This window comes from Cervus canadensis, chromosome 22 (assembly GCF_019320065.1).
Source record: "Cervus canadensis isolate Bull #8, Minnesota chromosome 22, ASM1932006v1, whole genome shotgun sequence".
Classification (NCBI taxonomy): Eukaryota; Metazoa; Chordata; class Mammalia; order Artiodactyla; family Cervidae; genus Cervus; species Cervus canadensis.
The window spans coordinates 42781130-42802919 of record NC_057407.1 but is presented as its reverse complement, the minus strand read 5'-3'; the positions used below and the strand labels follow the sequence as shown (position 1 = coordinate 42802919).

The window sequence follows — 21790 nt, the reverse complement described above, 5'->3', positions numbered from 1 at the left end:
TTAATAGATGCTTCACACAAAAGTAAGGTTCTGTGTTCACCCAGGTTTGGAAATATGTATTGGTGAAAGCTCAGCATGCTTGGGTATCTGCAGAACCTGCAGAACCTTTAGCATGTTGACATGCTGTGTGCGTCTCAGGAAGGCAAAATCACTTGTAGTATTTTTCAGACCTCACTGACCTGGAGAGAGTACACTCTCTGCACATTAGGGAATTGCTGATCCAGACCAGATCAGAAACAGATTGGCTGTTGTCTCTGATGGTTAAGGGTATGTGGTGTTCCTTAATTGCTTAAAAAAAAATTAATAGCATATTTTAGTGATGTGCAGAAATGTCAGTGGTTTAAAAAATGAGTTTGTTTTTCTATTATTGGACTTTATAACTTCCTAAAGTAAATACTTAATCTTTCTGCATATAAATGGTGATGCTTCCTCCATGCCTTGGGTCAAGGTAAAGTTTTTTTGTTAATGTTCCTCACTCCTCTGCTCCAAAGGGAGTTTGTTGCACTCCATACTAATTTCTGATAAAGATGACAAAACCAGATGTATTTTCACTGATACCTGCAGGACTTTTCCACTTCTCTTTTGCAATTCATACATTTACTGTTCCATTCCTTCATTCAACAAATAGTTATTAAACTAATTTGTGTTAATCTGGTCAACATCTTAGAACTCAGACTCATTCTTCAGTTACTAGAGTATTATTACTGTAAAAATAAACTGATAATAAGGCAGACAGACCTTGTATCATAATTTTCTTTTCTGTAGGGCAAATACAACTCTGCTTTGGCTGACAAAGAAGAGAGCAAAGCATTGATTAACAGACAGGAAGCGGACATTCTGGATCTCAAAGAAGCCCTGAGACTGAGAATACTCTCTGAAGACATAGAGGTAAATGTTAACACATCATGACTCTTTTTGCTTTTTTTAGTTGTCATATGTTTATGTGTATATTCATGAATAAATATAAGACTTTTTAAAAGGAATAAGTCATAATTAGGACCATTTTCCCTAAGGTAGTTATACAATTGGTAGATAACACTAAGCTTGTTATATTTTGTTTAGTTGATTTATCTTCGTTCATTTGTGTAACTGACCCTCTTCTGAAAAGGAAGCAGAGTGAAAATTACACTTACCTGGATGTAGTGGCAGCAACAGGGAGCAAAGAAAGGGCTGATTAACCTCACAGTAGCTTCTTGTGTTTTAGCTAAAACAGATTTTGTTTTGTTGTTGATGTAAATGTATTTTTAAAAAAATTAAGCAGTACTGTCATGTGGTTCAACCTTCAAAATATTTAGAGCAATATCCTTGTGTATCCTTCCAGAAATATTTTTGGCTAGTCCTATATACCTTAATGGGAGCCCACTATGTATACTGCTTTGCATTTGCTTTACAAATAGTTTTCTTGCTACCCATGAAACAAATTCAACGAGTATTTATTGAACCCTCCTGTCATATGATCTATACTTGTTTTGCATTTGGGAATAGAAGAATGATTGAAACAGAGTTATTTACCATGAAGCATGCAGTCTTAGCTTAAGAGGTAGATGTGTTATGAGGTAATGAAAGACTTGGGAGCCCAGAAAAGGAAGCAGTTATGCCTGGAGAATTCCTAAGAGCTTCCAGAAGGAAATAGTATTTATACAGGATTTTGTGAGGGAGGGAAGTGTGGCGGTTGTGAATATTTGTGGAGGATCCCCATCAAGGGGAATAGTTAGTTGTGAGTGGCTAGAGATGCAAGAGCTTAGGTGGAGTAGTTTCCCAAAGGGGAACTATAGTGACCCAGGAACTGCTCTGAAGTCAGCAAAATGCAAATTGAAATAAGAATTATTTTTTTATGTTCTAACTGGTGAATATTAAGACTTGAAGATGTGCAGAGAAAGAGGATTACTTGAACTTTTGGTGAAGTTTTAAGTTCAGCCTTTCGGGAGGTGATCTGGTAATAACATGTAGCCTTAAATTTTTCTCATGTGCTTCAAATTTGCACAGTTAGAAATTTAGTGTAAAGTAATAATCTAGATCTGGAGGGGGACATGGCACCCCACTCCGGTATTCTTGCCTGGAGAATCACCAGAGGAGCCTGGCGGGCTACAGTCGTTGGTGTTGAAAAGAGTCAGACACTACTGAGCAACTCAACACAGCACACAATAATCTAGATATGAGAAGAAGATGCATAGAACAGCGAGAGATTCAGATCAACCGAAATATTTAGTGGCAGGTTAATTGGTGCATCCATGAGATGAAATAGAGCCCACTCAATGAAAACGATATACGGTAAGTCACCTGCGTATGAACAAGTTCCACTTCGAGAGTGCGTTTTTAAGTCCAGTTTGTTTGTAAGTCCAACAGAGATTTTTGGGCTGTACTGTGTCTTTACTGCTGCATGAGGTTTCCTGTAGTTTCGGCGAGTGGTGGCTGCTCTAGTTGCGATGCTTGGGCTTCTCTCGTTGCAGAGCCCGAGCTCTAGGGTGTTCAGGCTTCCGTAATGGTTGCACATGAGCATCACTCCTGCTTTTACACTTGCTTCTGGACATCCTGGGCTTGAAACAGAGACGCCGTACTACTGCTACTATGTACGGTAGTATACAGTGAAGCACAGCCACTCGCAGAGGAGGCACACACGTGACCATGTATGCCAGACACCCGGGCTAACTTCCGTGATTGGACATGCAAATATACGCTTACACCTTTGAAAGTTCGCAACCTGAAGGTTCATATGTAGGGATCTTACTATCATAAATTCATATGTAGGGAGCTTACTATCATAAAAATATGGGGAGATATTGTGATCTATCAAACTATTATACACACACATACACATACATGCACAGGGCTTCCCTGGTGGCTCAGACGGGAAAGAATCCACCTGCAATGTGGGAGACCCAGGTTTGATCTCTGTTGGGAAGATCCACTGGAGAAGGGAGGGGTTAACCACTCCAGTAGTCTTGCCTGGAGAATCCCATGGACAGAGGAGTCTAGCAGACTACAGTCCATGGGGTCACAAAGAGTCAGATACAACTGAGCAGGTACCACCTTCACTTTCATACATGCATATTTGGAAAGTTAGGTGGAACAGATTCTGCTCTAATTTGGTAGAGATTACATACACTGTGGACATAGGAATTGTGCATGCAACCTATAGGACTTCTAATTCTCTCTGCCATTTTCTGTCAAGCTGCTCCCCTGAAACTTTGATGGCCTATGACACTCTATCACAGTTAGCTGAGGGGTACTTGTCTTTATAACTGTTTACCTTCCCATGTATAGAATCTATTGGAGAGACAACAGGTAAACAAGAGACCAATGCCTGGAATCCTCCCAAGGCAAGAGAGATCAGCTTTGACTACGTGGGGGTGAGGGGAGAGAGGAGCAGAGAGCAGTGAGACTTCAGTCTGGGTACTGAAATAAATTTACTGTAATATTTATCTCTAGACCTGATGACTTAAATATTAACTGCTTGGCTTGTCTTATAATGGATTAGCATACAAGCCAAAAAAAAAGTTTTCACTTAAAACTTTCCTAGCACTTTAAAAATCCTGCATAGTAATGCTTTGTAAATTGATACTGGAGGAGCACACTTAAGAGCGTCTTCTTCCGCGGGCCTTGTCCCCTGACAGAAAGTCATGCTCTGCGAGGACCTGGAGCACGCCACCGAGCAGCTGAACACGCTCACCGAGGCCTCGAGAAAGCACTCGGGGCTCCTGCAGTCGGCCCAGGAGGAGCTGACCCGGAAGGATGCCCTCATCCTGGAGCTCCAGCACGAGGTGCGATGCAGCGGGGTCTGACTCAGGGTGGGCAGGGCGGTGGGGGAAGCAGGGCTGCATGGTGGCTGAGCTCATGAGGTCCCCGCCTTGGCTAATTCTCCACATTCAGAAAAGCAGGCTAGCAGGGTACGTAGGTGGGCTTTTAACAGGTTGCTTCTTTGTGTTCAGACTTGCATGGCTGTCCTCCTACCCACCCTCAACCCTTGACACATGCCAGCAAGTTCTGACTACTGTGGCCAAAGGTTATGGCTGACTTCCATCCTCTTTTTGGCTATTATGGTTTTATATTTTGTAATTTTCCTCAAATGACCCTGTGATTACTTGTGAAGCTTAAAAGGAAAGTTCCTTTTAAAGTGGAAATAAATTTGTGACAGAAATTTCAAATTATCAAACAGGTCATGAAAAAAATAACATAAGTCCATTTCCACATGCCCAGGGAAGATTGTCTATTCTCATTGGATCGTGTCCCCCTGTTATTGCCTAATTTGTAACCCCCTGTTCAATTTTCCCCAGCTAAACCAAAAGAAAGAGGAAGTAGAACAGAAGAAAAACGAATATAACTTCAAAATGAGGCAACTAGAGCATGTGATGGATTCTGCTGCCAGTTATCCCCAGGTACTTTTCATAAACACGAGCGCATTTCAGGAGGAATACGCGATTTTGTGAACAATGAAAGCTGGATATTGCTAAAACTAGCTTTGTCTTTGCAGAAAAGGATTGTCACTAACAACTCTGTTTTTTTTTTTTTTGTTTTTGATGAAAAGGTACCAGTGTTTTATTTGTTTTACTTGGACAAGAATTAGGATAACAAACTATGTGTGGCCTGTGTATTTTCTTCATGGTTGGCATATACATTTACCATGAAATCTTTGTAATTACATCAGGTATTTGGATGAAATTTGATTTTATTTTAGAGCCCTAAAACACCACCACATTTTCAAACACATTTGGCAAAACTCCTGGAAACGCAAGAACAAGAGATAGAAGATGGGAGAGCCTCTAAGATTTCTTTGCAACACCTTATAACAAAACTCAATGAAGAGAGAGAAGTCAAAAATGCTGAGATTCTCAGGATAAAGGTAACTGGGTAATTTTTTTTCAATGAATTTGATGTTGCAGAATAAGCAGTATCTTTCATGGTGACTGAGGATCCACAATTCAAAAGGAACAAAACTGAAGTGTAAGATGCAGAAAAGTTTTCCTCTCAGCTCAACTCCAAGCTACCTGGTTTGCTGTCCCTGAAAGCTCTGGGTGTAGTCAGTTTCTGAGAGCTTTTCAGTGCATCTATAGCCAGGTGTTTAAACACAGTCTCCATCCCCCCCTTTTTTTTTTCTTGTGATGGTGTCATATCATACAGGCTGCACCAGCTACTTTCATGACAGTGCTGTGAGTCTTTTAGATCTTTGCCAGTTTAATAGCTGGAACACATTATCTCATATTTTTTGATTTGTGGTTTTATTATTAGGAGTCAGATTGAACATCTTTTGCTTTTTTGTTTCTATGAGCTATATCCTTCACCTATTTTTCTGTTGTTGAACTTTTTCTTAATGAGATATAGGCATTCTTTATATATTAGAGAGATTTGCTTTTGTCTGTGATAGTGAAAAAGTGCTTTTCTCTTGTTTGCCATTTCTTTAAACTTCCTTCTAAGGTTTTTCACCTCACTTGTGGAGGGTATGGTTTTTGTGTGGGGAGAGTGTGTTTAAGGCAGTGTTATGACTGGAAGTTGTGTGAAGGAGTGCCTGGGTAAGTGTAGTATAGGTGTAGGGAGGGTCGGTAGGGAGGGTGTGATGCTTCATAGAAGATCATCTGTGAGCTCATTGCTCTGCAGTGAGTATTTGTTTTAGAACACAATTACCTTAATGTATGTATAGAATAGAGGGGATCATTTCAGGCCTTTTTATTCAGGGCAGCTCTTAGTAGGCTGCTCTCTCAGGAATGTGGCTTATTACCCAGATTGATACAATCTTGGCACTTAAAAGAAATTGGGTCAGGTTAAAAGAAATCAAAAAATAGATAAGCAGAAGTAAATCAAGGATTTACTGCTCCAGGATTTAACCTGGTAGTCCAGTGGTTCAGAATCCCCCTGCCAATGCAGGGGACACAAATTGGCTCCCTGGTCTGGGAAGATCCCACATGCTGTGGAGCAGCTAAGCCCGTGCACCACGACTGCTAAATCCATGCAACCTCGAGCCCATGCTCTGCAACAAGAGAAACTTCCACCATGAAAAGCCCAGGCACCACAACTAGGAAGTAGCTTGTTTGCTGCAACTAGAGAAAGCCCTTGCTTAGCAACGAAGACCCAGTGCAGCCAAAAATAGATAAATAAAATAAAAAAGAACACTCCTTACAGACAAGTATTTATTTCTTCTGGGTGGTTGTGCTCATGATTTTCAAGTTAGAATCCAGTTAAGTGTTTTGAGGCTGTGGCACGTCAGTTTTTAAAAAAATTAGAATCTATGAAACAGAATCAAATAGAACAGTTACCAAAGTAGATAACTTTTGTTCATCTTTTCTCATAAAGGAATTTTAATGAACTATGTGATTTTTTTTTTTTTTTGCAAGATCTTCCTTGCAGCATGCACGATCTCTTATTGTGTCGCTTTTGTTGTGTCGTGCAGGCTCCAGAGTCCTCATGTTTAGTTGCTGTGGCTCACAGGCTTAGTTGCCCCATGGCATGTGGGATCTTTGTTCTTCAATCAGGGATCAAACCCATGTCCCCTGCAGTGGAAGCGTAGAGTCTTAACCTCTGGACCACTAGGGAAGTCTGATTTATGTGATATTGATAAAGGACTGTGTTTTAAGACAGTAGGGGTATGAAAATCAATCATATTCTGAGCCCCCAAGAGCTTCTCATCTTCTACTTTTTAATCCAGTGATATGCAGAACAGTGTTCAGTGCATGGAGGGAGCTTAAAACAGAATACCTGTCTTAATATGGCCTGGGGAGCAAAATAATGTCTACCATCATGTGTTTTCTGAAAAGACCTGATTTGATGTTTTTAGGAGCAGTTGTGTGAAATGGAAAACCTGCGTCTGGAGGCTGAGCAGTTAAAAGAGAAAAACTGGCTCTTGCAAGGTCAGCTGGACGATATCAAAAGACAGAAGGACAGCAGGTAAGAAAGAGCCTCAAGAACTCTGTGGGCTGAATCGTGGCCTGCCTGGGTACTGCTGAGTGAAAGAAGTCGAAATAGATATCACAGTGTGTGTGATGTTTTTCGATGATCCAGGAGCTGCTTCATCAGTTGCTTCCCCATCAGGTCTAGTGAGGGGGTTTTCCAGAGCTAGAGAATAAGGTCATCATGATCTTGCCCACCCTGATGACCTTTTTATTGTTGGAGAGCTGTTGAAATGAATTTCAAATGTGTGAAATAAATACTTGAACCAAACTGTCTGCTTGTATCTGAAAGAGGGGTTGGAGCTCGGGGAGCAGTTATGTCAACAAGACAAGGCTCTTTTTCTGCCTGCAGAAAGAGAATTTCCTTGATTTTGCTTCATGGCTTCCAGTGGAGAGAAAGCTTCTGGGAAGAACTTTATAGAGGGGAGTTCCCTTAGGTCTGGGTAGGTGAGTGTGTGTGTGTGTTGACTTTGACTCAGGCAGTTTTCTAGTTGTATCCGCTAATGGCCCAGCATCTTGTCAGGGGCAGCCACACCCAGGCTATGTCCTCTCCGTTGCTTGAAAGTTGTATGATATTGGACTAAACCTGAGTCTTTAGCGCTGAAAGCACAGAGTCCTAACTACTGGGCCACCAGGGAGTTCCTCCTAGATGGTTCTTTCAAGTTTTAGTGAGCAAAGGAGATGGTCATTTTATTAAGCATCCTCTTCTAGGGATTTACCTTCTCCTTCTGAGTGATTCTGATAACAGGTAGCTCATAGTCTGCTCACCTAGTTTCCATATGCTCCACCCCCATGTTCAGGGATATTAAAGAAAAGCACTGTACATCGTATACTGTCTTTTATCAAGAGTTAGTTTAAGCATGGAACATAGAACATTTTTAGATCATTTATAAAACCACAATTTAAAATACTTCATAGCCTTGTGTTCCTTATATGAGGAGCCATACAGAACCTTCTTCATGAAAGATTAGAAGAAAGTTATAGCCAGGGGTCAGCCTGTTTGGTAACTGATGTTTCATTGGAGCAGTCAGATTCCTTCATTCAAATACCACACACCTTGGCATTGCTGTATGTGTAGTAGATGTGAAATTGATACTTGAATAAATTTGACAGGGTTTTCCCATCCTCCCTTCCTAATCTATGCAGCAAACAGAATCATTCAGACAGTCAACAGATGAAGAATGAACAAGAAGAAGTGATCAAAGAAAGACTTGCTAAAGTATGATTTTTTTTTTAACATAATAGTTGTTTTCCTTGTCTGAAACATGCTTTTATAGTTAGCATTCATGGTTATATATTTTAGAAATCATCTTATTATTGAAATTTTGTCTTTTTTTGTATTCCCACTGTTAAGGTTGATATTTACCATCATTATTTGGCTATAGTTGAAAGTTGAGAGTGAAGTAGTCTTCATGCCTAAATAGTAAGTTCACATAGAGTTCTCCATTTAGAAGCAAGTATCCTATTTGAAGCATTAAAGGGCATAGTATGTGTGTGTATTTAGGATTATGGAAAGGGATATCCCCCCCATTTTTTTTTTTATTTGAAGTATAGTTGATTTACAGTATTGTCTTAGTTGCTGGTATACAGCAAAGTGATTGTTATATGTATATTCTTTTTCATGTTCTTTTCCATTGTGTTTTATTATAAGATATTGAATATAGTTCCTGTACTATACCGTAGGACCTTGTTTATCTGCTTTACACAGAGTAGTGTATATCCGCTAATCCCAAATTCCTAATTTATCCCTCTCCCCACTTCCTTTTTGGTAACCATAAATTTATTTTCTATGTCTGTAAGTCTGTTTCTGTTTCATAAATAAGCTCATTTATATCATATTTTTAGATTTTATTTATAAGTGATACCATAAGATATTTGTCCTTTGTTTGACTGACTTCACTAAATATGATAATCTCTAGGTCCATCCATGTTGCTGCAAATGGCATTATTTCATTCTTTTTTTATGACTAATATTCCATTGTCTATATGTACCATATCTTCTTTATCCATTCCTCTATTGATGAACATTTGGTTGCTTCCATGTCTTGGCTACTGTAAATAGTGCTTCTATGAACACTGAGGTATGATTGTATTAAAAAGGATGTTGCTTTTATTATTATTTTATTATTTATCAATATCTTATATTATTATAAAATAATATTTTGTTATTATAATGGTTTTATTACCATGAGGGCAAGTGGACTGGTTACTTTCAGTGTTTTGTTTAGCGATGTTAAGAACTTAAGCCATTTTCTCTTTTTCTTTCTTTAATCCTCTTACAGAATAAATTGATGGAAGAAATGCTGAAAATGAAAGGAAAGTAAGTACACTCTTGTAATTCAAGTTGTTGTTAACCTTTTCTTTATTAATACCAAGCAGTATTCCTCTAAAGGAAGAAATAATGATTATAACCACAAGGTAAGAAAATTCTTTCCTTTCTGTAATAGTGAACATAGTATGTGAACACAGTAGATGGTTAAAAAATTCTTGCCTTAAATGCCTCTTGCTAAAGGGGTTCCTCGTGTGAAGCCATTAAAAATATACATATATATCTTAAAGAAGTTAAGTGCCAGGAAAACCTTAGTTTCCCTGAGGCAATTGATGGGTTTTCACTTCTTGGACAGTGCGAACAATGAGAACCAACCAGATTTCCTTCTCACTTCATTTAAAACCTTGAGACCCTCTCAGACCCATAGATCAATACTCTGAATTCTTCTGGTCTTGACTTTGGGTCTCTTTATATGTTCTCTATGGACATAATTTTATTTTATTCATGTAGTTTCATGTTTTAACTTATGTAATCTTATAAACTGCCTCATTCTTTGCTAAACATGATAAAGGGTATTTTTTTAATCAAGTTGAAAATAAGTAAACCAGTTGGTACTTAACAAAGTGATAAAACTTTAGAAAGATACTGTGTGCTCTGAATAGAATAAATCTCATCAGGAACAGAGGTTCTCAAACATTTGAAATACCATATACCCTCTTGCACATTTTTGGAGTTGACTTTAAAATTTTTCATTGTAAGTTTAAATTATTGCAAAGGATAGAAGTTTCAGCACAGAAAATAATGATATTTAGAAATAAAGCTCTTGTTGATTTCTTTTAAAAGTTATCCAAATGATTTGATACTTTCTCTCCATTTAAAAAATACATGAAGAAATTCCTGAATCTAAAATTTTACATTGTTCCTTTTTCCTTTGAAATTATTTCCATTCTGTTCCCATGAAGAATTATATGCTAATTTAATATATTGTTTGGTAAACTTCTTGCTGACGGCCCAATCATATAAATTAACAATAAAAATATTATTGTTTATTATTTATTATTTATTATTTTTAAAAACAAAAAAAAATTATAAGTAATTTGTAAAAGTGGATCATATTCATATGGTTCTAAGTGTTATATTTTTTATGGATTGGGTTTTCATTATAATTATTAAAGTATCCTGAATTTATTGTAAATTTGTATAAGTAATTATTGTAATAGTAAAATTTTATTGGAACTTCATTACTGAATGAATTTTATCTTAATGCTTTTTCTTTGTTTAGCTCATTCTGTTATACTTAATTTTGGAATCGGACAGTATTCACTATCAGTTCTAGTCCTACTTTTTGTATCTATTGATATAAGTGTTGAGAAATCTTATTCACAGGGGCTTTCCTTGTGGCTCAACTGGTAAAGAGAAATCTTATTCACATAGTAACTAGATGGCCATGGAAGAAGTTTTGTTAGAATATTTTTATTCAATTATTTGAACTAGTTCAAGTTAATACACCAAAAATTACATAGTGATTTCTCATCAAAAATTCTTTTTAATGATCAACTGACAAAGACCACTTAACTTGTTACAGATTTGTTACTCAGTTGTTAAGTCATTTGTTTCATAGAATCGTATACTTAACAGAGTAGAGATTTGTAATGGAGCTTTGTTCAACACTATCTACATATGAGCAGTTTGGCAACTGGTTCCCAGCCAGTTAGTTGCAGGGCTAGGACAGAAATCTGAATCACTTACTGGCTCTATGATAATCCAGGTGTATAGTTCGTAGAAGTGTAGCTATTTTAGAAATAATACCCAATTGAGACCTTCTAGCTAAAAAGAATAAAAGCATCTAAGCTGATGTGTAATGTATTTCATGATCTAGTAACCAAGAGTCTCCAGTGATGCAGTGTCCCTGGAACTATAGGAGCCCAAACTGTGGCGAGTGACGCAGTCTTCAGAAAATGGCACAGTTTTATCAGTCCCAACTGACAGCAGTAATTTTAAACGTTGTGTTATCCATATGTGTATGTGAGGATGTTTTTAAAAAGCAACAAAGAACTAATACCAAGCCAGCAATGGTGTAGGCAGTGTTTCTGGAGTTGCACTGACTCAGTGATGCCATCATTGACTTTTTCCGTTCTTCTGCGTTTGGTACCCTTGCTTGTGACCTCTTGGCTGCAAGATGGCTGCTGCAGCTCCAAACAACATACACAGGAGGGTCACAATTTGCAGTGTGGTGGGTTCAAAAGGGCTTTATCAGGGAAAAATACTCACAGGAGTGCTCAAGATTGTGTCTCTTTAGCCAACATTAGCATTCCTGCAGGGCAAGTTGAGAAAACCAGTATCTGGCAGTGGCATAGAGATAACCATGCTCAGCTCAGACCAGTTATTATTTACCAACTTTGGGGAACTGGGTGTGCTGCTCCTCTCCCCTTCTTCTCCCAAACTGAGTTTTTATAAAAATTAAATGGGTATGAAACTGTAGTGTCTGCCATGCCACAAAGCCTTTTCATCAAACAAAAGCAAAATACATAAGACAAATGCAGAACAGCTCCAGGTGAGTTAGGAAAACATCAGCGCCACCCCCTCACTGCCCTCCTGAGGTTCCACGGAGCGCAGTCTGAAAACACTGCCCGAGGAATTGTTGGCTTTAAATGATATATTCTGTGTATTACCTCATTTAAATTATCAGTGTTGTATTCCATATGCATTGTAAAATAAATAAAAAGTATTTGTTTCTTTGGGAAGTTTATAGGATTAGGTTAGTTTTGTGAAATTCTGTATAATTTTTTGGTAATCCTTTTTTCTTTCCCTTTTGAATACTTAGTTGTTTTTGAACACTTTTTCTTCAACTTTTTTTTTTATATTGGCATAGTTGATTAACAATGTTATGTTAGTTTCAAGTGTACAGTAAAGTGATTAAGTTATACATATTTCTATTCTTTTTCAAATTCTTTTCCCATTTAGATTATTACACAATATTGAGCAGAGTTCCTGTGCTATACAGTAGGCCCTTCTTGGTTATCTATTTTATTTTATTTTATTTTTCTTCCTTCTTGGTTATCTATTTTAAATACAGTGATGTATACATGTCCATTCCACACTCCCTGTCTATTTCTCTCTGCCACCCTTTCCCCCTGGTAACCATAAGTTCATTCTTCAAGTCTATCAGTCTGTTTCTGTTTTATAAGTAAGTTCATTTGTATAATTTTTTTTTATATTCCATATATAAGCTATATCATAGGTTATTGGTCTTTCTCTGGCTTATTTCACTCAGTATGACAATCTCTAGGTCAATCCATGGGTAACCCTTCTTTTTAATGTTTATTTTCAAGTGATAGTTGCATAAAGTGCACATCCTTGAAGAAATGACTACTCTCCTGTCATCTGAGAACCAGTTTTTGAAATCAGAAATGATTACTCTAAGGGGCGCTGAATACTTGCAGACTCTAAGAATATTTAAGTAACAGTTTCCTCCAAGGGCTACATCTAAAAATCTGCATTCTAACTTTTTGTTGTATAAAAAAAATGGATTATGGAACCTTCCGAAATATAAGTTTGGGGTAAGCAGGCATTAAAAAAAAAAAAAAGCTTATATGCAACTCTTGCTATCTTCCTGTTCTGTCAGAAGGGGAGGACTGAATATTAGTGATACTTTGAAATCAAAATCCTGGGCTTGGGCGACAAATGTCTGATTTGAGTACTGTCTTATACTTGGGCCCTTTGGAATACTATAACTCGATAGTTACCATTACAGCCTGGAGCAGCTCCAGAGCACCCTTCAGAACAAAGAGACCGACTACCTGACGATGACTGAGGAAGTCGAACGAGTCAGAATGTTGGAGTCTAAAGCATTCCAAGAAAAGGAACAGCTGAGATCAAAGTTGGAAGAACTGTATGAAGAAAAAGAGAGAACATGCCAGGTGCATTTATGTGTTGGTTTTTATGAATAGAGCCGATCAGCAGAAGACTGCTGCTGGCTGCGATTGGGCACCCTGTAGTTGAGAGTTGCTCAGAGCACGTGGAGATGTGTGGTCATGAACGCTGGGAGCCTGGGCTCTGTCTGTCCCTCCCTCTCCTCCTGGAAGGCATGCAATAATGTTATTTTAAGTGAAAAATTCAAAGCAGCTCATTTGTACCTTCCCTGGATTGATTTCTCTGCAGGAGATGGAAATGTTAAGGAAACAGGTGGAGTATCTGGCTGAGGAGAATGGAAAGTTGGTGGGTCACCAAAACCTCCATCAGAAGATCCAGTACGTAGTGAGGTTGAAGAAGGAAAACGTCAGGCTTACTGAGGTAAACTCCTGATTGTTCTGAATGAGATCATTCTGGTTTTTAAATGATTATTTAATTAAAATTTAATTATTGAATCACTTAACTGCTTGAAGAAAAATTTGGCCATTGCTAGTCCAAGTGTAATTCAGTTATCATACCCATGAGATCTTGTTTACTGTTAAGTAGTTTACCAGTGGAAATTTAAACTTAATGAATACTGAGGATACTTCTTCCTGTAAGAATTAGAGCCTAATTTTTTTCTCTTTTCTTTTTCTTAAAAATTACCAGGAGTCAGAAAAGTTGCGTGCTGAAAATTTATTTTTAAAAGAAAGGAAAAAGAATGAGCCATAAAGATCCTGATGAACTGCCTACCTTGTTGGGAGACTTTTTTTCCCCTCTTAAAAAAGGAAGAGCTACCCACGCCTACTTAGTAGAGCTGAATTAAGAGCCCCGACTATTAGTGGTGGGTGGGGGTGGGCGCGGGGCACTGGCAGCGGCAGCGGTACGTTCCTGTGGCAGCTGGCAGTCCACAGGTAGAGGCTGTCATTTCAAAGCTTTTAAGTCACCTGTAAATACTGGAAAAGCCTTCTCCTTTTTAAAATAAAAGCCTGTAACTGAGGCTTTATAGGGAAACAGGGATGTTGGCCAGATTTTTTCCTTCTATACTGCCATAATCTCCTTTGAGTTTTGCATGAGAAACTCCAACAATATACAGGGGTTTCCAAACTTCCAGTGAAGTTAGTGACTCTGTAGCGTGTATGAATAGCAAACTTGTTAATATAGATTATTTTTATATTCCTTGAAGTGTTCTCAGGAGCCTTTTTTTATGACTGTAAATATGGCCTTTGTCAAAATATAATAAAATACTTTTAAAATATACATTTTAATAATGTAATTTATAGTGTTCATTCATCATATACTTATTGAGCAGCTGCTATGTGCCAGGCACTGGTCACCAGTGATCAAAGCCAACAGAAACCCTGCCCTCGGTACAGGGAAGAATTGACTCCATGTTGGGTCTGTTTCTTTCACTTTAACCTTTGCTTCCCGTTAGTTTTGTTCACTGAAAGGATATTGTCCATACGTAATAGCCTGCCTCAGGGAACCCTGCCCCTCTGGCCTGAATGTTAAACCAAAATGCCTTTGTTCAGGATCCTGTCTACCTGTGGATGACTACAGAAAGGAAGGAATTAACACATCCCCTCCTGGGGCTGGCCATTCCAGGAGATAATAGCCAGAATAATGGCCTTTTTACTTTACTTCTTCACCTCCCCCACTCTCTGTTCTATAAAAGAACCTGGCATCCAGACCCCAGTAAGATGGTTGCTTTGAGACATTAGTCTACCATCACCTTAGTCTGCTGACTTTCCAGATAAAGTCAGTTTCCTTGCCTCAGCACATCGTCTCTTGGTTAATTGGTCTGTCATGCAGTGAGCAGAACAAGCTTGGACTCTGTAACACCCTTAAAGAACTTCTGTGTATCAGCACTTTTTATTTATTGGGAGTAATATTCCATTTTGTAGGCATGCCACATTTCATTTACTTACCTCTCAGTGGACATTTTGTTACCAAACCAAACTTGGGTTAGCTCACCCACATCTCCGGGCACAGTAAAGCCCATCCACTGACACCAGGTTGTGGTGAAGGAAGGTACAGGGTTTATAGTAGGGCACCAGGTAAGGAGTTTAGGACAGCTAGTGCTCAAAAAGGCCAACTCCCCTACAGATTTCAGCAAAGCATTTTTAAAGGTAAGGTGAGAGGTGTCCCAGGGTTTGTGGTCAGTTTGTGCCCCATTCTCTGACTGGCTGATAGGTAACTGGGTGGTACCACATCACATTATCAGTCCTTAGGTGCCAGAAGGTCGGGGGCTATGCACTCATGGTCATTAACTCCTTCCATTTAGCAGGGGGTTTGGCATCTATAAAACACCTCAGGAAATACGCCATCAGATCCTATTATCTAGGTACTTAGGGAGGTGCTAAAGCAATTGAAGTCTATCCCCGGGAGGCCCTTTGAGTCCTGCTCAGTTACAGTTTGAACTGTTGGCAGTTGGAAGCTGCTAAGAACAATGCTGCTATAAGTAACTCCCATGTCAGTCTTGGTGTGAAAATATGTTTCACCTCTCTTGAGGAGATACCTAGGGGTGAAACTGCTGGGTCATCTGGTGAGTGTGTGTTTAACTTTTAAAGATACTGCCTGTTTTCTAAATGTACCGTTCGACTGTGCTTTTTTATGTTTCCACCAGTAGTGTGTTCCAGTTTCTCCACATCTTCACCCACACTTGTCAGGTTTTTTTTACTGTAGTCATCTTCTCAGTGTGAAGTGGTGTATCACTTATATTTTCCTAAAGACTAACAATATTGAACACTTTATACATACGGTAGATGATTTTAAAAAATTGATATATATACAATATGCATGAACCTTGGGGGAAAAAAATACTAAGTGAAAGAAGAGGGACCCAAGAGACCACATACTGTACGATTCTGCTTATGTGAAATGTCCAGAAAAGTGACAGAAAGTGAATAATTAGTTGCTTGGAGGTGGGAGTGGGAATTTCTGTATGGGCACAAGAGAACTTTGTGATATTATGGAAATGTTGTAAATCTGGTTTTTAGAGCTGATTGTACAGCTCCATAAAATTGCTAAAAATGAAACTACCTGCACTATAGGTTAATTTTATGGTTTGTAAATTATACCTCAGTCATGCTGCAGAAAAACAATTTTAGAAAATTAACACAGGGACTTCTCTAGTGGTCCAGTGGTTAAAAATCCGCCTACCAATGTTGGGGACGTTAGTTCGAACCAGGGTCAGAGCACTAAGATCCCACATGCCGTGGGGCAGCTAAGCCTGTGTGCCACAACTAGTGAACCCGCGAGCGTCTCTGGAGCCCGCACACCAAAATGAAAGATCGCGTATGTCACAAGGAAGACCTTGTGTGCTGCATCTCAGTCCTGATACAGCAGAAATAATGAATAAAAAAACAGAAAACTGATGCATGGCTGAATTCTCAACGGATAATACTAGTAAATCCCCAAGAGACAGAAATGAAAAACGAACAAAAATTCTGTGTAAGGTAATGTACAGACACTGACTGCCCTGGAGGTGGGAGAATGTAGTGTAGTGAAGCTGGCAATAAAGAAACTTAGATCTTCTCACCTCCTGAAATAAAATTCACATTTTATAGCAAGACAAGAAAAATACAATAAACAAAAAAAATCTTTGTTCTTTGACATCTTCTCTGCCCTGATTCTGCATTGTGTATCTGCATTGTGTGTCAGCCAGACCTTCCCCATTGACAGAAAGGGCTGCTCAACCATAAAAAACAATATTCTAGCATCAGGAAGACAACTCCTTGAAATAATATTCCTTCTTGATCTCATAAGGGATCACATGGTGTTTAGTTCTGGGTTATCTAAACTGTCAGTAATACATCATTTGATGTACAGCCCTCTTTCTTCAAAAAACCTATATAACTGTGCCTTGACTTAACAGGTAGACTTAACAGGTAGTTCTCAGAGCTTTCTGAGATGTTTTTACCACATTATAAATCCTCAATTTTGGCTTGAACAAAATTTTCCATTTCTTTTTTAGACTGATTTAGTTATTCCTCAGCAATCGGTATGAGTTCCCCAGGGCTGCTGCAACAAAGTATCATAGACTGGACTTAAAACAACAAATTTATTCTTGCCCAGTTCTGGAGGCTGGAGGTTCAAAGTCAGGGTGTTGTCAAGACTGAGGGCTCCAGAAGATAATCTGTTTCATGCCTCTCTAGAGGTGTTGCCAGCAACCCTTGGCATCCCTTGGCTTTTTTTTTTTAATTGTCACATGTCAGTTTATTGAGGAATTTGTGGTGCTAAAGGTTAATTCTACTGACTTGATTACTTTTCATGATGTCAAGTAAACTCCAAAGGCTATAAGCCATGATGTTTCACAATTACTTTTCCCATATTCAGGAAACACAAAATTCGAATACAAAGAAATGTTTGAGTAAATCTGAAAATTGCCCTCATCCTACCTTTTTTCAAAAGGTGGTAGGTAATTAAAGGTTCAGAAGTACAGTAGCAAGGAGGAAGGATGAAAGTGGAACATGAAGAAGGAAGATATTTTTGCTCAATTTCAGTTCCAAAGGTTCAAATCTTTCCAATTTTTTTTTAACATGTTCTGCACCAAAAAAGGAATCAATACTTTTCATTCCACTCTTTGTCAACTTTAGCCAGGGCCTTCTGAGCTGTGGTCTTTTGCTCTTTTCCTTTACAGTCTTGAAATCTTTGGAGTTAAACTTAATGTAATTATTATTTTGCCTTTACAGTCTCATCTGATAACTTTGCTTTCTTTGACGGAGGGTTCAGCACTGAAGCTGGAGGTTCTGGAAGCTTTAAATATTTAGATAAGTCATCACTTAATTGTTTAGGGATGTAATCAGATATCAGACCATGGGCATAATGAACATAATCCTCGTCCTTGTCACTGGAAACCTGGCCCCCAGAGAAAAATGCAGTAGACTGTACCTGGGCAGTGACATTTACCTTTTTGGTTTTTAATGCTGCCATAGTCTGATTAACTTTTTTTTCTAGCCATTTTAATGTCTTCTCTTTGCTGTACTTCTAGTATTTCTTCTTATCTATTTCTTTTTCCTCTGTCACGTGTCAAAGTAACTTCTCAAGTTCAGGAAGCTTCAGCAACAAGATGCAATCTGGGAACATGTCATCCATCACAACTTGATCCAGGGGCTCAAACTTCCCCTCTTTATTGGACTTTATAAGGTAGTGGAGAAGCAGAAATAGCGGGTCCATAGGTGTGGCAAAGTGAAGAAGACCTCCTGATGGAACTGATTCATTTATAAACCAAGAATGTTTTTTTTTTTCCTTGAAAACTTTTATTTCAAACTGCTGTGGTAGACACATATTGAACAAGTAGATGGCTCCTTCCCCTGAACAGGGTTAGCCAGTTCTACAAACACAAGCCCACTTTTCATCTTCTTTGAAGCATCCTTTAAATATATTCTCTAATTCCGGGCAACCACTAATCCGTTCTCCATCTCGAAAATGTCATTTTGAGAATGCTGGGAGCAGGAACACGTGCTGCCAGGCACGAGCCTGTCCCTATCGTTTGCACCACCTGCCATGCACGTCTGCTCCCAGCGGCCACAGGCCTCAGCCCTCAGAGCGCAGGCTCAGCGGCAAATGGCGGGAGAAGGTCCCTTGGGTTTTTTATGTATCATTCCAATCTCTGCTTCCATGGCAACGTGGCTTTCTCCCACCTCTCTCCTTTTTTTTAATTGAAGAGTAATTGCTTTATAGAATTTTGTTTTCCATCAAACATCAACATGAATCAGCCACAGGTGTACATATGTCCTTCCAAGAACACTAGTCAGAGTAGGACTCACTCTAATGACCTTAATTTGACTACATTTGCAATGTCTCTGAGGCAAGAGATAGATGGGCCCCAGGCTGAGCAGCTCGAATTTCTCCCTGTGGATAGATACTCCAAAGTAGCAGGATTGAGAGAAGAGTTGAGACCTGCCCAGACAAGAGACCTTGTATTTCTCATTCTCAAGGTCAGTGAGACCTTCCCAACTAGACATGCCCAGAAAGGTTGCTCGGAGGTCAAAAGGGAGGGGGCATCACCTCATGTAAGTGATACCAACCTACCTATAGGCCTCTTGGCTAGAACCCATCTCGGCTAAGAGATGTGTGTTCACACAGGGGAGGCCCCTGAGATATACCAGGCAAAACAAGATGACTGGCCACATAAAAGCCGGAAAAAATGCCCCATAAAAGTGATTCAAACTACCATGAAGGTTACTGCTGCAGCCTGGAACTGTGGCACTCTGGCTGGCAACTGAAATCCTGCTTCAAGCTGCTGCAGGATGAGATGACTCCATTGCCAAATAAGGTCACATTCACAAGCACTGGCGATGAGGACTTCAAAATGTCTTTTTAGGGGCCACAACCCAATACATAAAGTCACTCAGGTCAAGGAAAAGAAGATAAAGCCTTAGGCCAGCTCAGGATGGAGTTAGAACTGAGTTTTGCAAAAAGCCAAAACTGGAGGAACGCTGGGACCTTATGTCATCCTGGCAACTCTGCTGCCTGGAAGGGGCCTGGCACAGAGTTTGTATTAATTATTATTAGCTAATTTGTTTAACTGAGAAATGAACAGAGTGAAGAGAGGAAGAGACTGAGGGAAGGTTGGAAAGAAGGCATAAGACACAAGACACTCACTCCCTAGGTCATCACAGGCCACACCCATCCGTCCTGTCTCACTGTAACCTGTATGGGGAATTCTGCACATTCATATTCCCTCCCTGGCCCCTGCAGCCCCTTAAATTTGTGACTTTGGCCCCTGAAGTTGAGGGAGAGTTCAAGTGGGTCTCCCAGAACTCAATGGATCATCTTTTGTCCATAAGCCATCTCTGAGGTTTGTTTTCATTGCTTTTTTTTTTTTTTTTTGTTAGCTCATATCTTTATTAACCAATATACAATTACTTGTCTTCTGGTTTGTTGAAACAATAGGTCAGACAACATTTGCCACAGTAATGTCTGTCGAAGTGACTGGCCATAAAAACTCCAGCACCACATTCATCTGAGGGACACTCCCGGCGAAGGAGACTGATTTTGCCATTCTCATCCACCTTATAGTATTTCAGAACAGCCAATTTAACCTTCTTTCTCTTATGCTTGTTCTTCTTGGGAGTGGTGTAAGACTTCTTCCTTTTCTTAGCACCACCACGAAGTCTCAACACTAGATGAAGAGTGGAATGTTGTAGTCAGACAAAGTACATCCATCTTCCAGTTGCTTGCCAGCAAAGATCAGTCTTTGCTGGTCAGGAGGAATTCCTTCCTTATCCTGGATCTTGGCCTTTACATTTTCTATTGTATCCGAGGGTTCGACCTCGAGAGTGATGGTCTTCCCCGTCAGGGTCTTCACGAAAATCTGCATCTTGGCGGCGGTTCCACCGCAGATGGCGGATCCTGCTTTCATTGCTTTTTAAATAAATGTGGGAAAAGGTATTCCTTGCCCTCCATAGTCCCAGTTCAGGGTGCTCTAGTTAACATCATGCTGTTAGTAAGTTTCTTAATTTTATCTTTTATCATCAAATCATAATCTGCTTACTCAAAAGTGTAGTAAGGGTAATGAGCTGCTCACAATATTGGGCACTGGGACTATCTGGGCCTTTTGAATCGTCAGAAGCCTTAACCCAAGCCCGCTTTCTTGCTGAGTCTGCAGCTCGCTGGCACTCTGTGCCCAAGCATATCTAAGGCGCATGTAGATCTCCTGGGAGTCTTGTTAAAACACACAGTCTGACTGAACAGATGTGGGGCGACACCTGGGAGGGGAAGCCCGTGTTGACACCGAATGACAAGGATTCAAACTGCTAGGCCACGAAGAGTTATTCCACAACAGCAACCACAGTACCACAGTCGACCTCGCACATCTGGCCAGGAGTGTTCCGCGCAGTTAAACCTAACGGGGAAAGCAGCATGCCATGGAGGTAAGGCTCCCGGGGCCTGCCGGCGACCGCCCCCCGAGGCCCTCGCGGAGCCTCTATTGGCCACCCAACCCACGTGAGCGTCCCGTCACGTGAGGCCGCCGTCCAATCGCTGAGCGCCCTCGATCCGGCCTGGGGTCTGTCGCGGCGGGCGCACACGTGGCAGGAAGGCCGAAGGCCGCTTGGGATAAGGTGTGCGCGGCCGCCTTCCCCGACGCCTCCCCCGGATTCTGCCAGCACCCCCTGCTGCCTGGAGCGATGCGGCGCTGCTTCTGGGAAGTATTCAAGTTCCTGTGCACCCGGGGCACATTCGGTTCGCTGAAGCTGGCCTTTGGAAGAGAGGTGGAGCCCGGGACGCTGCTGCGGTGGGCTGGCTGGTGGGAAAGGCGGAGGAGGGGCGCTGCGGGGCTCGGGGGGTGCTGGGGTGGAGTGGGGTTGGGGAAGCCGGAGATCGCCTCATCCGCAGCCTTGCGCTATAGATAGCGGGAGCAGGAGAGTGTACGTCGACTCGAAGTCGCCCAATCTTCATCCATTGTAGGTGGTAAGAGATGTCGGGGACTGAGGCTTGTTCTCTTAGCAGGTACGTAAAATATGCTCTCCGATTGGGATAGTCCGCTTTCGAGGAAGAAACACACCTACCCGCACTGTCTCTCATTTTAAGTCCTTTTGCCTGAACACTACTTTCCAGGTGTCTCAAGGTGAGAAGCCTGTTGCCCATCTCTTTCTCTCGTAAAAATTTTTATTTCTTTGTGCCAGCTCTTAGTTGAGGCACGGGAATCTTGGATCTTCGCTGAGGCTGATCCCTCATGCAGCAGCTAAAAGGAAAAAAAAAATTTGGGAATTTGAGATATCCTTAGTAGAAGGGAAGACTGAGC

The 21790-nt window shown here is 40.2% G+C and overlaps 1 protein-coding gene and 2 pseudogenes across 4 annotated transcripts in view; 1 reads left to right on the top strand and 2 right to left on the bottom strand.

The window, feature by feature from the left end:
• The window catches only part of KIF15 (kinesin family member 15), a 55011-nt gene extending 40713 nt beyond the window's left edge, over window positions 1-14298 (top strand). For all 3 annotated transcript variants that reach the window (XM_043442906.1, XM_043442905.1, XM_043442907.1), the window contains exons 26-35: window positions 766-888; window positions 3615-3761; window positions 4275-4376; window positions 4676-4840; window positions 6767-6876; window positions 8025-8097; window positions 9161-9198; window positions 12902-13067; window positions 13309-13440; window positions 13708-14298. In XM_043442906.1, the coding sequence (XP_043298841.1) occupies window positions 766-888; window positions 3615-3761; window positions 4275-4376; window positions 4676-4840; window positions 6767-6876; window positions 8025-8097; window positions 9161-9198; window positions 12902-13067; window positions 13309-13440; window positions 13708-13770 (1119 nt within the window). In that variant the 3' untranslated portion in view covers window positions 13771-14298. The remainder of the gene's footprint in view (window positions 1-765; window positions 889-3614; window positions 3762-4274; window positions 4377-4675; window positions 4841-6766; window positions 6877-8024; window positions 8098-9160; window positions 9199-12901; window positions 13068-13308; window positions 13441-13707) is intronic.
• A 3164-nt stretch (window positions 14299-17462) lies between these two features.
• Window positions 17463-18416, bottom strand: LOC122424383 (annotated as a pseudogene).
• A 1442-nt stretch (window positions 18417-19858) lies between these two features.
• Window positions 19859-20399, bottom strand: LOC122424751 (annotated as a pseudogene). The gene has a single exon (XR_006264519.1). The product of XR_006264519.1 is annotated as a ubiquitin-40S ribosomal protein S27a-like (transcript).
• Window positions 20400-21790: the final 1391 nt, after the last annotated feature.